This window comes from Amblyraja radiata, chromosome 2 (genome assembly GCF_010909765.2).
Source record: "Amblyraja radiata isolate CabotCenter1 chromosome 2, sAmbRad1.1.pri, whole genome shotgun sequence".
Classification (NCBI taxonomy): Eukaryota; Metazoa; Chordata; class Chondrichthyes; order Rajiformes; family Rajidae; genus Amblyraja; species Amblyraja radiata.
The window spans coordinates 151,394,732-151,417,669 of NC_045957.1; the positions used below are offsets into that span (position 1 = coordinate 151,394,732).

Consider the following 22,938-nt stretch of genomic DNA (forward strand, 5'->3'; position numbering starts at 1 on the left):
GGCCCTACGAAGCACCAGCGATCTCCGCACACAAACATGATCCTACACACACACTAGGGACAATTTATTTTACCGAAGTCAATTAACCAACAAACTTTAGTGTGGAGGAAACCAGAGCACCCAGAGAAAACCCACTCAGTTCACAGGGAGAACGTACATACTCCGTACAGACAGCACTCATCAGGATCAAACCTGTGTCTCTGGCATTGTTAGTTAGCAACTCTACCTTGTGCCACCGTGCCGCCCTTGTTTGTTTCTGGTGTATGTACAAAGCATTAAATAATGTACAGAGTGCAAACTGGGCAAGTTTTCCCACAGTACTCACTGACCAACTACTGCACATGATCATCATTCTGCAATTATTGTACCTTGGAAACAATTATCAACGATGCACTTGGATTTTATTGACTGAATAGTATGCTGAATAATACGATTGTTATCATGTATAGTCTTTTCTTTGACTGTATAGCACACAACAAAAACTTTTCACTGTGCCTTGGTATATGTGAAAATAAACTAGACGAAACTAAACTAAACTGGTGCATGCAGCCTCCAATTCATTCAAGACATTATTTATGGTATTATATATTTTTCTCTAGTTTACTAGATCTTTACACAGTTTCTCAGGATAAAGAAAATGGAAACGGAAACTCATCAATGATGCACTTAAGCTGATTTGACAAACAATCTCTAAATGTTAAAGCCTATATTTATGGCACCACATTTTTTTTGTCTAGCTTAATAAATCTCTATACAATCTCTCAGAAAAAATAAAATGGGAATGAAAACTCACCAATGACGCACCTGATTTTAAATATCTGCGGGGGCCGCCGAGAACATTGAAAGGCCCAGTGGGGACTACACTGAACACCAAGTAACTCTGTCGACGCCCTGTAGGTGGCGACTCTTTGCATACCTTGTGTATGGTGTGCAAAACGAAGCATTTCACTGTGACTTATATCAATCAATCAATCGAACAATTTCTAGATTTTAAAGCCTATATTTATGGTGCCAACCTTTTTTCTATCTTATTAGATATCTATAAAGTTTCTCAGAATAAAAAAAGTGGAAATAAAAACTAATTTCCATTGTAAGAATATGTAAGGCAATATACATATGAACCACCCGTTTTATGTTATGATATAGTCTGTGAGGGCAGACAAAAGGCAGAAGATTCATTAATCCAGGGAAAATAAGGAGAGACTTATTACATATCGATTAACAAAAAGTATCTGTGCTATAACGAAGTGTTAAGAAGGCTACTCACACACTGGGATTGAGGGCTTCGGTAATAAAACGGGCAACAAGGGAATAGTGATCCATCCCAGCATATAGTTGGTTGTAGAATCTTGGATGACCTGTGGAATCAAAGGACAGAAACGAGCTCAGAAAAAGCACATTCATTGTCTTCCTGCCTCTGTTAATTGCTGATGAAAGCCAAAAGAACTGCAGGCGACATTAACAAAGTGTACTTATGGTTCAAGCCAAGTTAAGGCAATGTTATATTGACTGCAAGAAAAACATTAGTTCCAACACAGAGGGTCTGGTATTGGGGATTAGGCTAGGAAATGAGAGAAACAGAGAGAGAAAAAAGAGAGACCATGGATAGTTCATCAATTTTTGATCAAAATGTCAATTTTGTACAATTACCATTATTTATATATGGTTATAAGGTCAGAAGGAATAGGATAGAATTAAGCCATTCGGCCCATCAAGTCTACTCCACCAATCAATCATGGCTGATCTATCTCTCCCTCCTAACCCCATTCTCCTGCCTTCTGCCCATAACCTCTGACATCCGTACTAATCAAGAATCTATCTATCTCTGCCTTAAATGTATCCACTGACTTGGCCTCTACAGCATTCTGTGGCAAAGAATTCCAGATTCACCAATTTCTGACTAAAGAAATGTCTCCTTATCTCCTTCCTAAAAGAACGTCCTTTAATACTGAGGCTATGACCTCTAATCCTAGATTCTCCCACTAAGGGAAACATCCTCTCCACATCCACTATGTCCAAGCCTTTCACTATTCTGTATGTTTCAATGAGGTCCCCCCGCATTCTTCTAAACTCCAGCGAGTACAGGCCCAGTGCCGGCAAACACTCATCATAGGTTAACCTGCAAGGACCTCGACCTTGAGTCAACCTACACAACTAATCGTACCTCAACCGCAGAACACAAAGGACTACCTGAAGCAACTGAACCATCCTATCAACAACCAGAGAGCAGTCCTAACCTAGTATCTACGTAATTGGAGACCCTCAGACTATCTTTGATCGGATTTTACTGGCCTTATCTTGCATTAAACATTATTCCCTTATCATGTATCTGTACACAGTGAATGGCTCGATTGTAATCATGTATCATGTAATCATGTATTGTCTGAGGGGTTGGACAGGCTAGATGCAGGAAGATTGTTCCCGAAGTTGGGGAAGTCCAGAACAAGGGGTCACAGTTTAAGGATAAGGGGAAAGTCTTTTTGGACTGAGATGAGAAAAACATTTTTCACACAGAGTGGTGAATCTGTGGAATTCTCTGCCACAGAAGGTAGTTGAGGCTTCATGTTAAACACTTTGTATACTCCACTGCGTTCATCTGCAGTTCCTTCTTAAACACTTTGTATACTCCACTGCGTTCATCTGCAGTTCCTTCTTAAACAACAGGTAGTTGAGGCTAGTTCATTGGCTATATTTAAGAGGGAATTACTGTAGATGTGGCCCTTGTGGCTAAAGGGATCAGGGGGTATGGAGAGAAGGCAGGTACAGGATACTGAGTTGGATGATCAGCCATGATCATATTGAATGGCGGTGCAGGCTCGAAGGGCCGAATTGCCTACTCCTGCACCTATTTTCTATGTTTCTATGTCTTTCAGCTGACTGGCTAACACGCGACAAAAGATTTTCACGGCACTTCGGTCTGCGTGACAGGAAACTAACTCAGCTAAAACTAAATAACTATTTTAAAATGGTGGACTCAAGTTATGAACCAGCAACCCATTGTTTTTAATTAATCAAACAGAGAATGAATATTTATAGCAGAATGGGTTTTGTTGGTTTAATTGGCCTCTTTTTCAATTCAAGAGGAAAACAGAAAATGTGTTTGCACAAAACGCAGAGAAAACGAGGCATAAAACATTTTGTCAAAAAGATTGTCTTAAAGTACATGCGTGTTAGACATCATTTAATTATTCTGCAGGGAATACAGTTTTCGGTCTATTTTTACACTTTCATTGTTCAGTGAACATTGAAACATGGGTAGCATCACGCCACTGGTTTGCGGGACCACAGGTGTTAATGTCAGAACTTGTGGGGAATAGGAGGGACTTGCAGAAACCCCAATGTTGGTGATTGCCGAATGGTCCCCCAAACCCAAAGTGCTTGATTTCCTTTATTGAGCAGCAGTCTGGAGCCAGGAAAGGCAGCTTCATAAATCAGGAATGCAGCACAGAAAAAGTGGAAATTCCTCCCCCCTTCAGCCTCCTGCCCCCCCCCCCCCATCTCCCACCCCAATATTGTCACTGTGGCTCTCCTGAAACCAATGGCTCAGCAGGTGGTAATCTGCATTGTCAATCCTCCAGTGCTTCAATATGTTATTCATGATTTCATGTGTGAATCCCATGAGAGTGAAATACCAATTGGACCGTAGGATCGTCGCAGCTTATGAAGGAGACCAAGCGAGGGAGCATCTGTGGATTTTGCCTCCTGTGTGTACCAAAGTTAATTAAATATCTTAGTGGCAAACTGACTGAGATCGGCTACCTCATGCAAACCATTATTTTCCCTTGCCTCTGTAAACAGATCACGGCAGGTTTGCTGAATCAAGCCTCTTGGGGCTGATAAAGGCCGACGGGAACAACAAGGCCATTCTTGGTCAGGGACAATTTGAAAGAACAGCATTTCCCCGGGTTTGCAAGTATTCTCAGCTCCCACTCACACAATGCTGCTCATGACCGACACACCTGGAAGATCTCCAGGCTTAACGCACGGGTCAATACGGATGCTCCATCATAAGATCATAGGTGACAGGATTTGAATTAGGCCATTCAGCCCATCATGTCTATTCCGCCATTCAATCTTGGCTGATCTATCTCTCCCTGCTATCCCCATTCTCCGGCCTTCTCTACATAACTTCTGACACCTGTACTAATCAAGAATCTATCTATCTGTGCCTTAAAAATATCCACTAACTTGGCCTCCACAGCCTTCTGTGGCAAATAATTCCACAGATTCACCACCCTCTGACTAAAGAAATTCTCCTCATCTCCTTCCTAAAAGAATGTCATTTAATTCTGAGGCGATGACCTCTAGTCCTAGACTCTCCCTCTCGTGGAAACATCCTCTCCACATCCACTTTATCTAGGCCTTTCACCATTCTGTATGTATCAAGAGGTCACCCCCTCATTCTTCTAAACTCCAGTGAATATAGGCCCAGTGCCGTCAAACGCTCATCAGAGGCTAACCTACTCATTCCTGGGATCAGGAATACAGTAGTCAGGATTAGTGTCTGTAACCTGGACTCTCCATTCAGAAGCACCACCAAGTCAATTAAATACAAAAGTCCCCAGATGCAGCAACATTGGAACTGAACAGACTAATCAAGAAAAACATTTCTCGAATGGAGGAAAGTATTTGCCAAAGAATGCTATTTCAAAATGTGCAGATAAAGCCATATTGTGGAGACGGTACTGAGAAGAACTTCCACAAATTATATGAATGCATGACTAAACGCACAGATGTAGAAAGAAAAGAACTGCGGATGCTGGTTAATTCACAAAACGACAAAAAAAGCTGGAGTAACTCAGCGGGTCAGACAGCATCTCTGGAGAACAGGAATAGGTGACATTTCAGATTGGGATCCTTCAGTCTGAAGAAGGATCACGACCCAAAATGCCACCCATTCCTTCTATCCAGAGATGCCGCCTGTCCCGCTGAGTTACTCCAGCTTTTTGTGTCTATCATAAGATCATTAATATATTAATGATCTGGATGAGGGAATTGAAGGCAATATCTCCAAGTTTGCGGATGACACTAAGCTGGGGGGCAGTGTTAGCTGTGAGGAGGATGCTAGGAGACTGCAAGGTGACTTGGATAGGCTGGGTGAGTGGGCAAATGTTTGGCAGATGCAGTATAATGTGGATAAATGTGAGGTTCTCCATTTTGGTGGCAAAAACAGGAAAGCAGACTATTATCTAAATGGTGGCCGACTAGGAAAAGGGGAGATGCAGCGAGACCTGGGTGTCATGGTACACCAGTCATTGAAAGTGGGCATGCAGGTGCAGCAGGCAGTGAAGAAAGCGAATGGTATGTTAGCTTTCATAGCAAAAGGATTTGAGTATAGGAGCAGGGAGGTTCTACTGCAGTTGTACAGGGTCTTGGTGAGACCACACCTGGAGTATTGCGTACAGTTTTGGTCTCCAAATCTGAGGAAGGACATTATTGCCATAGAGGGAGTGCAGAGAAGGTTCACCAGACTGATTCCTGGGATGTCAGGACTGTCTTATGAAGAAAAACTGGATAGACTTGGTTTATACTCTCTAGAATTTAGGAGATTGAGAGGGGATCTTATAGAAACTTACAAAATTCTTAAGGGGTTGGACAGGCTAGATGCAGGAAGATTGCTCCCGATGTTGGGGAAGTCCAGGACAAGGGGTCACAGCTTAAGGATAAGGGGGAAATCCTTTAAAACCGAGATGAGAAGAACTTTTTTCACACAGAGAGTGGTGAATCTCTGGAACTCCCTGCCACAGAGGGTAGTCGAGGCCAGTTCATTGGCTATATTTAAGAGGGAGTTAGATGTGGCCCTTGTGGCTAAGGGGATCAGAGGGTATGGAGAGAAGACAGGTACGGGATACTGAGTTGGATGATCAGCCATGATCATATTGAATGGCGATGCAGGCTCGAAGGGCCGAATGGCCTACTCCTGTACCTAATTTCTATGTTTCTATGTTTCTATCATAAAAGATAGGAGAGAATTAGGCCATTTGGCCCATCAAGTCTACTGTGCAATTCCATCATGGCTGATCTATCTCTCCCTCCTAACTCCATTCTCCTGCCTTCTCCCCATAACCTCTGTCACCTGTACCAAGCAACAAATAGACAATAAACAATAGGTGCAGGAGTAGGCCATTCGGCCCTTCGAGCCAGCATCGCCATTCAATGTGATATGGCTGAACATCCACCATCAGTACCCCGTTCCTGCCTTCTCCCCATATCCCCTGACTCCGCGATCTTTAAGAGCTCTATCTCTCTCTTGAAAGCATCCTGAGAATTGGCCTCTACTGCCTTCTGAGACAGAAAATTCCACAGAATTCTTCGGTTTAAACCTGCATCTGCAGTTCCTCCCTACACAAAGTGTTTGCCAAGTCAGACTTGGAAAGATTTGACCCCCCACCCCCATACACTTTGGTGGAATGTGTAGCACCACAACTCGAGGAGGAAGCAGCACTTCTGAATGCTTTCCACATGTGTGAAACTGCACTTTAAGAAGAAACAATGCTTTAAATAGGCAGGCGAAAATATTCACAGGAGTATAAAACCAGCACTCAGTAAAATAAATTTAGATGGTGTGAAAATGAGATGATTGTTTCCTGGAACTTACCCTGGAGTTCTTGTATCACTACAGACAAGACTTGTTTGTATACATTGTTCAGAATTAAATATAAAGCAATATATAGAGCTGGAAGTATTTTGTGAATGATGTAAAGTTGCATTAATTTAATTCTCCCGTGCCCAAATGGAGATTTTAGCATAGCTGTGTAATATTCATTCATAAAAGTGTTCCATCACTTACTTTCAAAGCTTTCACCATCATTGCTATCTATTTTGGAAGGATGCTCTATTTTAACACTAATGTAACCTGGTAAACACTCTGAATAGACACAAAATGCAGGAGTAACTCAGCGGGACAGGCAGTATCTACAGTATCTCATCTTCGGAAGGAGAAAGGTCTCGACCCGAAACTTCACCCATTCCTTCTCTGCAGAGTTGCTGCGTGTCCCACTGAGTTAGTCGAGCATTTTCTGTCTATCTTCGGTGTAAACCAGCATCTGCCGTTCCGTCCTACACTCTGTTGCTGGTCCTCTGTCTCAGCTGTTTTGTAAACTCCAGCCTGGAAATACACAGACAAAGGACTCCCTCTCCAGTGCAGTCATTGAACCACCTCCAATGTTCTCACTATTATTCTGTCCTCTAACCTGCTCTGGGGTTTACAAGGAACACAAGTGCAAGCAGCTGACACAAGGGGTCTGTGAGCCAGCATTGTTCTAATTTTTCTTTTCATTATTCAGCATGAAACCTATGCCGCCCCAGGCTGTGATAAAGCTAACGCTCAGCACATTTTTTCAATCAGATATGTAAAAAAGATTTGTCCATATGATACGACCATTACACCGGTTGAACAACATTATAACAAGTGTGCGTACATTGTGGAAACTTTGATTGTATTCTTGTCGTCTTCTCTTCAACTGGATAGCAAGCAAACAAAAGCTTTTCACCGTACCTTGCTACCGTGACAATAATAAACTAAACTAATAAGCTAACTCTGTAAAAAAACACCCCACTAAAACTGGTATTGTGGTGCAGCGGTAGAGCTACTGCCTCACAGCACCAAAGACCGCCGTTCGATCCTGACTGCGGGTGCTGTCTGTATGGAGTTTGTATGTTCTCCCTGTGACCTGTGTGCATTTTCTCTGAGATCTGCGGTTTCCTCCCACACTCCAAAGACGTACAGTTTAGAGGTTAATTGGCTTGGTATCAATGTAAATTGTCCCTAGAGTGTGTGGGATAGTGTTAGTGTGCGTGGATCGCTGGTCGGTGCGGACTCGGTGGGCTGAAGGGCCTGTTACAGTGGTAGCTGTGTGGAATGAGCTTCCAGTGGAAGTGGTGGAGGTAGGTTCGATATTATCATTTAAAAATAAATTGGGTGGGTATATGGACGGGAAAGGAATGGAGGGTTATGGTCTGAGCGCAGGTAGATGGGACTAGGGGAGAGTAAGTGTTCGGCACTGACTTGTAGGGCTGAGGTGGCCTGTTTCCGTGCTGTAATTGTTATATGGTTATATGGTTTCTCCGCTGTATCCCTAAATTAAAACTAAACTAAATGTAGAATGTAAGAGGAATCCGAGTGGGATTTGATATGAATTTTCAGATTGATGTCACTGCAGTGTAATAGGGTCCTGCTTCTTCATTTGTCTCTCACTTGTTTGCATTTTTAATCCTCATTACATGCAACTGGATACGGACATCAAATCGAGACTTGCAACCACAAACCACAAAGGCTTGTAGACACAAGTAACTGCAGCTGCTGGAATCTTACGTAGACGGTGGCGCAGTGCAAGAGTTGCTACCCGTGTTCGAGCTTGGCTACGGGTGCTGTCTGTACGGAGTTTGTACCTTCTCCGTGGGACCTGAGTGGGTTTTCTCCGGGTGCTCTGGTTTCCTCCCACACTCCAAAGACGTAAAGGTTTGTAAATTAATTGGCCTGGTAAAATTGTAAATTGTCCCCAGTATATATAGGATAGCATTAGTGCACGGGGATTGCTGATCGGTGCGGACTCGGTGGGCGAATTGGCTTGGTATAGTGTAAAAATAGTCCCTCGTGTGTCTACAATACAATACGTTATTTATCCCAGGAGGAAATTGATCTGCCAACAGTCATAAAACATAAAATATATGAAACATGAAATTACAGTAACGAGTGGAAAGGATTGGGGATGTGTAAATATTGGGGGGGGGGGAGTTAGTCAGTCTACCCCACGACAGAAGGGGGAGGAGTTTAGAGTTTGATAGCCACAGGGAAGAAGGTACAGGTTTGTAGGCTAATTGGCTTGGTAACATTTGTATTTGTAAGATAGTGTTAGTGTGTGGGGATCGCTGGTCGGCGTGGCCAAAGGGGCTGTTTCGGCACCATATCACTGAACTAGTGCTGGATTACCGTATCCAGCCAGGCAGCATCTCTGGAGGACTTGGATATGTGATGTTCAGTGAAGACGGGTCCCGACCTGAAAATTAGCCTATCCATGTCCCCAGAGAAGCTGGCTGAGTTACTCCCAGCACTTTGTGTTCTTAACACACGGTTATTTTATAAAGCCAGGCAGACAAAGCCACAGATTTATGTTTAAGCCAGCAGAACGTGGATGAAGCAGGAAAAAAATAATCGGTATCAATCAGAATTCAGCAGGGCTATAGCTCCAAGTAAGTAGATTGGCCCAAAACGCAGCTAATACATCATAGACTGAATGGTCTCCGGTTATACTGTCCGATGATTCAATGATGATATGCTTGACTAGTTGAAAATAGCTACTTTTGAATTATATTTTCTAATTATGGTTTCAGCTGTGTGCTGCAAGGTCAGCACTACAGCCAAGCCTGACATTGCCTCCAGGACCAACAAAGGCTTAACTTTGCTAACTGTAGCAAAAAGAGGCAGACAAGCATAAAAAAATGATGTTGAGTTTATGGAAATCGCTGATAGATTATGTTTAACAATTCTGGCTGATGATTCCTATGTTTTCAAAATCAAATAGAAGATATGAGAAAAGTTCCAAGGTTGGTTAAAGTCACCTTTCTGTGTTGAGCTCCAATGACAAAACCACACTGTAATAATGTACCACGGGTCTAATGGCCATAGGTGAGGTCTGTATCACACACACATTCAGGAGAAGCAGTCAGCAAATGGTACTTTAACCCTGTAACAGCCAGCAAACCTTCGTAAAGTTTAACTGCCCTTCCTCACTACCTAGAGCCATTTCATGTTCAGGTACGTTAGTTTATTTTAATTTAGAGATACAGCACAGAAACAGGCCCTTCGGCCCACAGAGTCCAGACTAGTTATCGCACTGGACACCCGGGGCAATTTACAGAGGCAATTATTAACCTACAAACCTGCACATCTTCAGGATGTGGGAGTAAACCATAGCACCCGGAGGAAACCCACGCGGACACAGGGAGAATGTGCAAACTCCGCACAAACAGAAGCCGAGGTTAGGATCAAACCCAGGTCTCTGGCGCTGTGAGGCAGTAGCTCTACCACAGCACCATTGTGTCACCCTTGTGCACTTTAATTAGTTCATATCGTGCTGTATTTTGTAGATCAATTAAAAGATGAGACAGGCAATGTAAGTACAGATGTAGATGCTATATCTGTGTCATTATATTTACCTTTTTTTAGTTCTTTCATGAGGTGTAGCCTTGCTGCCAAGGCCACCATCCATGGTCCATTTCCAATTGTCCTTGAACTGAGTGGCGTACTTGACCACCTCATAAGCTCATTAATAGCCAACCAATATTGTTGAGGGACACATATTGGGTAATCATGGCAGAACATCGACCATGAGAGGGAATATTGACAGCGGTAAAATGTTATGGACAGTGTTGGCCATTTATGTGTCAAGACCTTGACTTAGGTTAGGACAATTTACATCATCCTTTCCAAATGAGAAAAAAAACGGTTCTCAATGCAAGAAGGGATTTATTAAGCAAAGCACATCATTAAGAAGGAAATTCACTCTACCTGTTTTCACACTGTACTTTATAACGTCCCGACAACGTTGCAGTAGTTGCTGATGGGACTCCCCAGTGTCCCTCAATTCCAAGTCAAGAAGCTTCTTCAGCTCTTCAGGAGGCTGCCATTCACAGACCTGGAAGATATGAATAAAGTAAGGAACACCTAAATGCCCGGGAAATATCCGGTGAAAGATTCCGTTTTAGCATAAATACACTAACAATATTATGTTCCTTCAAAACAATATTTAATTTGAAGATATCATTTTAATATCAGACACAAGGAACTGCAGATGCTGGAATCTTGAGTAATAAAACACACGCGGGTCAGGCAGCATCTGTGGAGGGAACTGGACAGGCGACCTTTTTGGTCATGACCCTTCCTCAGAGTCTGACCCGTTGAATTACTCCAGCATCTTATGTTCTACTCATTTTAACATCAAGCATTTTGTCTCATTTTGTATTACTTACTATAGATTTAGCTATAATTTATAAATTTATGAAGCTATGAATTTAAACCAACCACAATAGATTTGTTAGGAACATAACAGTGCCCTACCCTATTGGCTGTGAAGATAGAAGACTTTAAGGTGAGGCATAGCAATGGCCCATTGGGTGTTATGTGCAATTACAGTGTGAAGTTTACATAAATCGCTGCTGTTATAACAGTGAGAATGTTTGGGTGGTAATAAATGCAGATAAATAATATTTAACTTATGACATTCATTCTAAATGTGACTAATGCACCATAAGAGAACAAGGATCTTATTGCCTAGAGATAGTGGATGTGGAGAGGATGTTTCTAGTATTGGGGGTGTCTTGGACCAGAGGGAACAGCCTCAGAATAAAAGGACATCCCTTTCGAATGGAGGTGAAGAGGAATTTCTTTAACCAGAAACATAGAAACATAGAAAATAGGTGCAGGAGGAGGCCATTCGGCCCTTCGAGCCAGCACCACCTTTTATTGTGATCATGGCTGATCGTCCCCTATCAATAACCCGTGCCTGCCTTCTCTCCATATCCCTTGACTCCACTAGCCCCTAGAGCTCTATCTAACTCTCTCTTAAATCCATCCAGTGACTTGGCCTCCACTGTGGCAGGGAATTGCATCAATTCACAACTCTCTGGGTGAAAAAGTGTTTTCTCACCTCAGTCTTAAATGACCTCCCCTTTATTCTAAGACTGTGGCTCCTGGTTCTGGACTCGCCCAACATTGGGAACATTTTTCCTGCATCTAGCTTGTCCAGTCCTTTTATAACTTTATATGTTTCTATAAGATCTCCCCTCATCCTTCTAAAGAGGGTGGTGAATCTGTGAAATTCATTGCCACAGATGGCAGTGGAGGCCAAGTCCTTGGGTATTTTTAATGCGGAGATTGAAAGGCTCTTGATTAGTAAAGGCGTCAAAAGTTGCAGGGAGAAGGCAGGCGAATGGAGTTGAGAGGAAAAAGCTGATCAGCCATGATTGAATGGCGGAATAGACTCGATCGGCCAAATGGCCCAATTTTTTGCTATGTTTTATGATGTTTTTTCACTAAATCAGCATTTCGAATTAATTTATTTTCCTGCTGGTCTATTTCTAAAGTTATCTGTCTTTCGTATTTTATAAAACCCGAAAATAATAAAATCCACTAAATTTGTATCCAAACTAGGAAGTATGAGGGGAAATGCAAGAGTGCTAAATAAACAACCAATTTAAACACCTTTTTCCCACCACGGATCTCCAGAACACAGCAATAGAATGAGCTAACGCAAACCACACAATCATTCAGAATGATTTTCCACACTAGTGCCAAAAATAATTGTAATAGTTGTATTAGTAGTCAAGTAGGACTTTGAAAAACAAAATTGGAGGAGTAATTTTCAAAATATGTTCTACTGCATGAACAATGCAATAAATGATAAACGGGGTAAAAAAACAGATTCATAGCATCATAGAGCATTTTGTGTGTTATTTTACAACGTTTTTCTGAAGTTTGAATAAGGTTCACTGTTGGACAATATGGAAACCAGCAGGTGCAGAAATAAGAAAGATGTTTGATTTAATAATTATTAAACATTGTCAAAAGGACCTTGCTGCATCAGGCTTGCGTACCATCAGGAAATCTAATTTCTAAAATGCTGATTCAACGCAAAGTTATTCAAAATTAAATTGAGTTAATCTATCCTATGGATACCAAATTGCTCTTAGATCAATGAGAGGTTTGCAGCTAGATTTTTATTCCCAGATGCAAAAACACCAAAAATTAAAAACAGCAGGCTTTCGTATTTTAAAGCTGTTGTATCAAGTCACATAAAATCCCATCATTCGCTCCTGTTTAGTGGCTAGTTTAGTTTAGTTTAGAGACACAGCGCACAAATACGCTCGCTGTAAGGCATCAACACTATTGATACCCCACCGTGCCACCCATAATTTCTAAAAATGAAAAATAATTTTCAAATGAAAAGCCATGTTAAAATCCTTTCTCCATCCATATCTCCAAAAACTCTTTATTGTCTTTTGGTATCTTGTTTTTACAGATGACAGTGACCTGAGGTTTGGTACCTTTTCATTAACGTCAGTGGCTTTCCTTATAGCATCTTCCATGATGATTGGGAATGCGTCTTCAATAAACTTCTCGCCTGCTTTTGCGTCCAGAAGGGGTCCATTCAAGACAACTCCATCCACCAGAATTGCACCCTTCTTAAGATGTTGGTCTTTTTTAAGTTCATCTACATTGAGAGAATACAGGACAGTTTTAGAATTAGGAGAAAAGCATCTGTAGTACATTTGCATAATTAAAAAAATACAAATTTCCTGACCGTAGTCAATTATAAAACCCGTTTGTGGTTAGTGTTATATACCCGAGAATGGTAAGGCACAGGATAGATGAAGTTTTTTTCTTGCTTGACAGGCAAGAGACAGTGCATGAATAAGATATTAGTGCAACAGTTTAGTTAGGAGATTCAACATGGTAACAAGCCCTTCGGTCCACCAAGTCCATACCAACCATTCAACACCTGTTCACACTAGCTCTGTTATCCCACTTTCAAATCCACTCCATACCCACAATGTTTAGAGGCTGATTACCTACAAAACTGCATGTATTTGCAATGTTGGGAGGGGGAGAGGGGGGACTGAAGTACCCAGAGGAAACCCATGTGGTTTCCTCTGGCAGAACATGTAAATACCACTCCACCTGAGGGCACGGTCGAACCCAGGTCTCTGGTGCTGTGAGGTAGCAGCTCTGTGCCACTGTGCCTCCCAAAACATAAATAGGAAAAAATAACAAATCCTTAAAAATCCAAGAGGCAGTTTGCAGGATTTGAGTTGTGTAAGTTGATTCAAGAGCCTGATAGTTGTAGGAATGTCGTTACTCCTGAACCTGGTGGTGTCGGACATCAGGTCTCTATACCTTCGGCCCAATAGTAGCAGTGAGAAGAGGGCATTGACCAGATGGTGAGGTTCATTGGACTGCCTCAAGAAGGTGGGAATGTCGACTTGTTGAGACAGCGCCTCATTTAGATGCCCTCAATGGAGGGAGGAGCTATGCCTGTGATGGACCTGGCTGACTCCACCACTCTCTGCAGCCTCTTGCGTTCCTGAGCATTGGATTTGCTAAAACAGGCCATGGTGCAACCAGGATACTTTCTAGAGTACATCTGAGAAGTTTGTTAGAGTATTTGGAGACATGCCAAATCTATTTACAGTACCAAGAAAGTAGGGGCGCTGAAACACCTCCTTCATGCTTGGATCCAACTGCTGGACCCATGACAAGTCATCCGAGATGTTTACGGCCAGGAATTTGAAGCTGCTAACTTTCTTCACTGTCAACCCATCAATAAAAACTGCCAAAGATAGACACAAAATGCTGGAGTAACTCAGCAGGTCAGGCAGCATCTCTGGAGAAAAGGAACACGTGACATTTCGGGTCGAGACTCTTCATCAGACTGATTAGGGTCAGGGGTTAGGAGGGAGAGATAGATCAGCCATGATTGAATGGCAGAATAGGCTTGATGGGCCGAATGGCCTAATTCTACTGCTATCACATGACCTGATGACTCGAAACGTCACCTATTCCTTTTCTCCAGAGATGCTGCGTGTCCTGCTGAGTTATTCCAGCATTTTGTGTCTATCTTCAGTCTATATTTTGTGTCTATCTTGTGTCTAAACCAGCGTCTGCAGTTCCTTCCTACACAGTAAAAACTGCTGCGCTGTCTCCCAACTTCCTCTTTCCGACATCAATGATCAGTTCCTTGGTGGTGTTGACATTGAGCCAGAGGTTGTTGTTGATGAACTGCTTCATGGTTGGACCCATCTGCTGACATACACACAAGGGTGGTGGGTGTCTGGAGCCATGTATACCAGAGCTCCAGCCAGGTAGACAGCTACATGGATAGGACAGGTTTGGAGGGATATGGACCAAGTGCAGGCAGGCAGGTGGGAGGGATTAGTGTAGCTGGGACATGTTGGCCAGTGTAGGCAAGTTGGGCCAAAGGGCCTGTTTCTACACTGTATCACTCTATGACTAACCAGTTGTTCTATCTCTCCTGTACACTGACCCATCTCCAGTGGGTAACCACAGTGGTGTTGGCAGCAATAGAGAGAGAGATGGAAGTGGGGCTGTGCTTAGCCAAACCAGTAATGGGTATAAAGAGAATAGAGCAGGTCACTAAGTACACAGATCAAAGAATTCCACCTCAATGAATCTTATTGACAGAAGTTAAAACCTAGAGCACATTTCCTAACTGCATATCCCGACGGCATTCTGAAACTGCTGTGTTTGCGATTTATTTTCATTCTTTTCATCTGCCCAGTTCTGACCTTAAATTCTCCTTCAGATCTGTTAGAGAGTGAAATTAGGCTGATAATCTAATCCAAGCCTTATGTGGAGTAATTCTTAGCATTAACTAATCACTGCTAAGGGCAAGGAACCAAAATTGCAATTTCCCCGTCCCTCTGTGCAATAGTAGCTGATCTTTGTTGAGAGGGTGGCATAGCGGTAGAGTTGCTGCCTTGCAGCGCCACAAACCGGCGTTTGGTCCTGACTACGGGTGCTGTCTGCACGGAGTTTGCATTAAAACCCGAGAACTGACATTAGGAAAATAAAATGGTATATTGGCTTTAGTTTACCAATTTCATATCACTTTTTTCACTGTGGAAAATACATTTTAGTATCTCAGTTTATATAAATAACAGATACATTTCAAAATGCACAAAATTCTAACTCTTTATTCAAATATATTGAATTGAATAAATGTTATTAGCCAAGTATGTACAGTCTACATACAAGGAATTTGTTTTGGTGCTTTGTGCACAAGTAACAACACAATATAAAGTAGACAATTACAAATAAAACATTATAATTTAAACTTGTGAAGAATTGATATTGGCTAAGAAGAGAGCATGAAGAAGAGATGTTTATTTACATAGAAACATAGAAAATAGGTGCAGGAGTAGGCCATTCGGCCCTTCAAGCCTGCACCACCACAAGCCTGCACCACCATTCGATATGATCATGGCTGATCATCCAACTCAGTATCCTGTACCTGCCTTCTCTCCATACCCCCTGATCCCTTTAGCCACAAAGGCCACATCTAACTCCCTCTTAAATATAGCCAATGAACTGGCCTCAACTACCTTCTGTGGCAGAGAATTCCACAGATTCACCACTCTCTGTGTGAAAAATGATTTTCTCATCTCGGTCCTAAAAGACTTCCCTCTTATCCTTAAACTGTGACCCCTAGTTCTGGACTTCCCCAACATCGGGAATAATCTTCCTGCGTCTAGCCTGTCCAACCCCTTAAGAATTTTGTAAGTTTCTATAAGATCCCCCTTCAATCGTCTAAATTCTAGCGAGTACAAGCCGAGTCTATCCAGTCTTTCTTCATATGAAAGTCCTGCCATCCCAGGAATCAGTCTGGTGAACCTTCTCTGTACTCCCTCTATGGCAAGAATGTCTTTCCTCAGATTACCAGACCAAAACTGCACGCGATACTCCAGGTGTGGTCTCACCAAGACCCTGTACTGTGATATTTACTTTTTACTGTGATATTTTCCTATCTATTTCCTTTACTTTTCTATTTACTTCTGTAGACAATAACGGGTACTGGGTAAAACAAATGTTAAGGTTCTTTCTGGAGGACACGCAAAATAAATTCTTCATAAGATAAAACACGAGTTGATAAGATTAGGGCGAGTTAAATGATTGTCCTTATTAATGTAAGGACCCCCCCCCCCCATAGTTCTGCAGCACTTTCATTTTTGGGTATTTATATCATTGCATTTTGAAAATTCTAAATATTTTTGTATTGTTATTTCAAAGAGTGCATTACAGATCCTGGCAGCTTGCTATATTAAATAAAAATACTTACCTTTTATCTTATCCTCATGAGAAAAGTGATGTTCACATCATGCTTACATAAGGACAATTAGTTTCAATCAGCAATCAGAAGCATAAATTTCTAAACTGTTGCACTTGGTTCAATGGTATTGTTAATTGGTATTAGCACAGTTGGGATACAATAGTATTATGTTATACTGAACACAATGCATTGAATACAATACATTAAAAGACACTTGGACAGGTCCATGGATTGGAAAGGTGTCACGGGATATGGACCAAATGCTTAATTTGAGGAAGGACATTCTTGCTATTGAGGGAGTGCAACGTAGGTTCACCAGGTTAATTTCCGGGATGGCGGGACAGTCATATGCTGAAAGAATGGAGCGACTGGGCTTGTATTCACTGGAGTTTAGAAGGATGAGAGGAGATCTTATTGAAACATATAAAATTATTAAGGGATTGGACTCGCTAGATGCAGGAAACATGTTCCCGGTGTTGGGGGAGTCCAGAACCAGAGGCCACAGTTTAAGAATAAGGGATAGGCCATTTAGAACTGAGATGAGGAAAATCTTTTTCACAGAGAGTTGTAAATCTGTGGAATTCAAGCGGAATCAAGGGGTATAGGGAGAAGGCAGGAACATGGTACTGATTGTGGATGCTCAGCCATGATCACATTGAATGGCGGTGCTGGCTTTCTCAGTGCATGCCCCCAGGGAACGTTCTAATCTGTCAGAAAACTGAAAGTGTCAAATTGCTGATCATTTTAGCATTACAAATATAAAATAATCTATATTTGTATTAGAATAGTGCAAGAACGATAAAGGGAAGCAGGAAATAGAAAAGACTGCAATAAACCAATAAGGAGGAGGGGGAAATAAAACAAAACTTCAACAAGAGCACAGAAAACACACTGGAAAACTGGCTATCCTTTTTACACCTGATAACAGTAACTGATTATCATTGGACAAAGTCAGCATGGATTTACGAAAGATAAATCATGTCTGACGAATCTTATAGAATTTTTCGAGGATGTAACTAGTAGAGTGGATAGGGGAGAACCAGTGGATGTGTTGTATCTGGACTTTCAGAAGGCTTTCGACAAGGTCCCACATAAGAGATTAGTATACAAACTTAAAGCACACGGTATTGGGGGTTCAGTATTGATGTGGATAGAGAACTGGCTGGCAAACAGGAAGCAAAGAGTAGGAGTAAACGGGTCCTTTTCACAATGGCAGGCAGTGACTAGTGGGGTACCGCAAGGCTCAGTGCTGGGACCCCAGCTATTTACAATTTATATTAATGATCTGGATGAGGGAATTGAAGGCAACATCTCCAAGTTTGCGGATGACACTAAGCTGGGGGCAGTGTTAGCTGTGAGGAGGATGCTAGGAGACTGCAAGGTGACTTGGATAGGCTGGGTGAGTGGGCAAATGTTTGGCAGATGCAGTATAATGTGGATAAATGTGAGGCTATCCACTTTGGTGGCAAAAACAGGAAAGCAGACTATTATCTAAATGGTGGCCGATTAGGAAAAGGGGAGATGCAGCGAAACCTGGATGTCATGGTACACCAGTCATTGAAAGTAGGTATGCAGGTGCAGCAGGCAGTGAAGAAAGCGAATGGTATGTTAGCTTTCATAGCAAAAGGATTTGAGTATAGGAGCAGGGAGGTTCTACTGCAGTTGTACAGGGTCTTGGCGAGGCCACACCTGGAGTATTGCGTGCAGTTTTGGTCTCCAAATCTGAGGAAGGACAATATAGCCATAGAGGGAGTGCAGAGAAGGTTCACCAGACTGATTCCTGGGATGTCAGGACTTTGATATGAAGAAAGACTGGATAGACTTGGCTTATTGGCAGGGAAAAGGGAGAAGTTCACCGAGGTAAATGCCACATTGTGCAGTAACGTGGTCAGAGACTATTCAGAAGGGCAAAGAGACAAATGGTATAAATACGATAATGAGTCATTCAGTACGGAAATAGGCCCTATGGCTCAACTTGTCCCTGCCGACCAAGATGCCTCATCTAAGCTTGTCTCATCTGTTCACATTTGGCCCATATCTCTCTAAACCTTTACTACTTCTTCTGACAGCTCATTTCATATATCCACTAGCTTTTATATGAAAGAGTTGCCCTTTAGGTTCAATAGACAATAGAAAATAGGTGCAGGAATAGGCCATTTGGCCCTTTGAGTCAGCACCACCATTCACTGTGATCATGGCTGATCATCCACAATCAGTACCCCGTTCCTGCCATCTCCCCATATCCCTAAACTCCACTATATTTAAGAGCTCTATCTAACTCTCTCTTGAAAGCATCTAGAGAATTGGCCTCCACTGCCTTCTGAGGCAGAGAATTCCACATTCACAACTCTCTGGGTGAAAACGTTTTTCCTCATCTCCGTTCTAAATGGCCTACCCCTTATTCATAAACTGTGGCTCCTGGTTCTGGACTACTCCACCATCGGGAACACGTTTCCTGCATCTAGCGTGTCCGAACCCTTAATAATCTTATATGTTTCAATAAGATCCCTATCATCCTTCTAAATTCCAGTGTATACAAGCCCAGTCGCTCCATTCTTTTAACATATGACAGTCCCGCCATCCCGGGAATTAACCTCGTGAACCTACACTACACCCGCTCAATAGCACGAGTGTCCTTCCTCAAATTTGGAGACAACTGCACACAATACTCCAGGTGTGGTCTCACTTGGGACCTGTACAACTATATAAGGACCTCTTTGCTCCTATACTCAACACCTCTTCTTATGAAGGCCAACATGCCATTAGCTTTCTTCACTGCCTGCTGTACCTGCATTCTTAGAAACATAGAAACATAGAAAAATAGGTGCAGGAGTAGGCCATTCGGCCCTTCGAGCCTGCACCGCCATTCAATATGATCATCCAACTCAGTATCCTGTACCTGCCTTCTCTCCATACCCCCCGATCCCTTTAGCCACAAGGGCCACATCTAACTCCCTCTTAAATATAGCCAATGAACTGGCCTCAACTACCTTCTGTGGCTGAGAATCCCAGAGATTCACCACTCTCTGTGTGAAAAATGTTTTCCTTATCTCGGTTCTAAAAGATTTCCCCCTTATCCTTAAACTGTGACCCCTTGTTCTGGACTTCCCCAACATCGGGAACAATCTTCCTGCATCTAGCCTGTCCAACCCCTTAAGAATTTTGTAAGTTTCTATAAGATCCCCCCTCAATCTTCTAAATTCTAGCGAGTACAAACTGAGTCTATCCAGTCTTTCTTCATATGAAAGTCCTGACATCCCAGGAATCAGTCTGGTGAACCTTCTCTGCACTCCCTCTATGGCAATAATGTCCTTCCTCAGATTAGGAGACCAAAACTGTACGCAATACTCCAGATGTGGTCTCACCAAGACCCTGTACAACTGCAGTAGAACCTCCCTGCTCCTATACTCAAATCCTTTTGCTATGAATGCTAACATACCATTCGCCTTCTTCACTGTCTGCTGCACCTGCATGCCTACTTTTAATGACTGGTGTACCATGACACCCAGGTCTCGTTGCATCTCCCCCTTTCCTAATCGGCCACCATTCAGATAATAGTCTACTTTCCTGTTTTTGCCATCAAAGTGGATAACCTCACATCTTACTTTCATTGACTAATGAACAACCTGTCCAAGTCACCCTGCATCCTCATAGCAACCTCCTCACAGTTCACACTGCCACCCAGTTTTTGTCATCTGCGAATTTGCTAATCCCTCCATCTAAATCATCAATGTATATTGTAAATAGCTGCGGTCCCAGCACCGAGCCTTGCGGTACCCCACTAGTCACTGCCTGCCATTCTGAAAGGGACGCATTAATCCCTACTCTTTGTTTCCTGTCTGCCAACCGATTTTCTATCCATGTCAGTACCTTACCCCCAATACGATGTGCTCTAATTTTGCCCACTAATCTCCTATGTGGGACCTTATCAAAGGCTTTCTGAAAGTCCAGGTAGACTATATCCACTGGCTCTCCCTTGTCCATTTTCTTAGTTACATCCTCAAAAAATTCCAGAAGATTAGTCAAGCATGATTTCCCCTTCGTAAATCCATGCTGACTCGGACCGATCCTGTTACTGCTATTCAAATGTGCTGCTATTTCATCTTTTATAATTGACTCCAACATCTTCCCCACCACCGATGTCAGGCTAACTGGTCTATAATTCCCTGTTTTCTCTCCCACCTTTCTTAAAAAGTGAGATAACATTAGCTACCCTCCAATCCACAGGAACGGATCGTGATTCGATACAACAATGGAAAATTATCACCAATGCATCCACGATTTCTAGAGCCACTTCCATATGTAACCTGGGATGCAGACCATCAGGCCAAGGGGATTTATCAGCCTTCAGTCCCATCAGTCTATCCAACACCTTTTCCTGCCTAATGTGGATTTCCTTCACTTCCTCCGTCACCCCAGATCCTCTGGCCACTAGTGCATCTGGGAGATTGTTTGTGTCCTCCTTAGTGAAGACAGATCCAAAGTACCTGTTCAACTCATCTGCCATTTCCTGGTTTCCCCATAATAAATTCACCTGCTTCTGTCCCATATTTGTTTTAACAATTTTTTCCTCTTCACATACCAAAAGAAGCTTTTACTAACCTCCTTCATATTCGTGGCTAGCTTACCTTCGTACCTCATTTTTCTCCCCGTATTGCCTTTTTAGTTATCTTCTGTTGCTCATTAAAAGTTACCCAATCCTCTGACTTCCCGCTCATCTTTGCTATGTTATACTTCTCTTTTATTTTTATATTGTCCTTAACTTCCCTTGTCAGCCACGGTCGCCTCTTACTCCTCTTAGAATCTTTCTTCCTCTTTGGAATGAACTGATCCTGCACCTTGTGTATTATTCCTATTAAATCTTTCCCATCTCATTGTGTTTCCCCAATCCTGGGAAAAAAGACTGTGCATTCACCCTATCCCCTCATGATTTTATACACCTCTATAAGACCACCCCTCAATCTCCTGCGCTTCAAGTAATATAGTCCTAGACTGCCCAATTTCACCCAAAAGCTCAGGATCTCATATCCTGGTAATATCCTTATAAATCTTCTCAATTTCACCCTTTCCAGTTAAATGGCATTTTTTTTTTCCAAATCTGAACACAAAAACTTTTATACTTTAATTCTCTGACTGATGAAGGCTAGCAGGGCCGGATTTAAATGAAGAGAGGCTCTAAGCTGTTCCACTTGTGAGACCCCCTCCTCGTTGGTTTTCAGCGCGGAGGCGAGGCAGCGACTGGACAGCAATGGTGGCCAAATCTCCCACAATTCAAAGCGAGGGAGAAAGTGCCCAGCGCCGACGAGTTGCCGTTGCAGTGCGCATGCGCAGGGCGGCCGTTGATGTGCTGGCCGTGGTTGTGCGCATGTGCAGGGGGGAGGACGTGCAGGCCGCAGCAATGCGCATGTGCAGGGGGGAGGACGTGCAGGCGGCAGCAATGCGCATGTGCAAGGCGGCCCGGACACGGATAGCGGGGAGAGATAGAGAGGGGGGGGGGCAGAGTTGAACGGTAGGTGTCCTGCCTTGGCCGGAGGCCCCCCTAGACCTCGAGGCCCTAAACTTAAACTTGTCTAGTTTATAGGTAAATCCAGCCCTGACGGCTAATTTGCAAAAACGTTCACCACCAGCCTATCTGCTTGTGACACCACTACTGTGATGGAACTCTGTACTTGTGCTCATAGAACCTTGTGCTCGCCAACTGTGCTCGCCCCACACCGCTACTGTTAACTGTGAATCAAAGATCTGCTATAGGATCTTTGTTGTTTGATGCCCTGCGAAGCTCCTGGTATCATGTTACACTTATTCAAATTAAACCATTAGTCATTCCTTGGCCTACTTGCCTAGCTGATCAAGATCCCATTATAATTCTTTACCGTCTATCATCGTTTCGCTGAACACCTTCGCTCGGCCCGCCTGAATATACATGATCTACCGTTGATAAACATTTTAATTCTCCTTCCTATTCCCACACACACCTTTCTGGCCTTGGTCTCCTCCATTGTCAGAGTGAGGGTAAATGCAAATTGGAGGAACAGCATCTCATATTTTGCTTGGGCAGCTTACAGCCCAGTGAAGAAGGGTCTTGGCCTGAATC

General features: G+C 42.8%; 1 protein-coding gene across 2 annotated transcripts in view; it reads right to left on the minus strand.

Moving 5' to 3' along the window:
• The window catches only part of gadl1 (glutamate decarboxylase like 1), an 81,624-nt gene that overhangs the window by 54,504 nt on the left and 4,182 nt on the right, over window positions 1-22,938 (minus strand). The window contains exons 2-4 of one of the 2 annotated variants that reach the window (XM_033017178.1): window positions 13,045-13,211; window positions 10,511-10,637; window positions 1,268-1,358 (exon numbers count right to left, since the gene is read on the minus strand). In XM_033017178.1, the coding sequence (XP_032873069.1) occupies window positions 1,268-1,358; window positions 10,511-10,637; window positions 13,045-13,211 (385 nt within the window). Of the gene's footprint in view, window positions 1-1,267; window positions 1,359-10,510; window positions 10,638-13,044; window positions 13,215-22,938 lie in introns of both variants that reach the window. The other variant, XM_033017177.1, reaches the window with a different exon arrangement.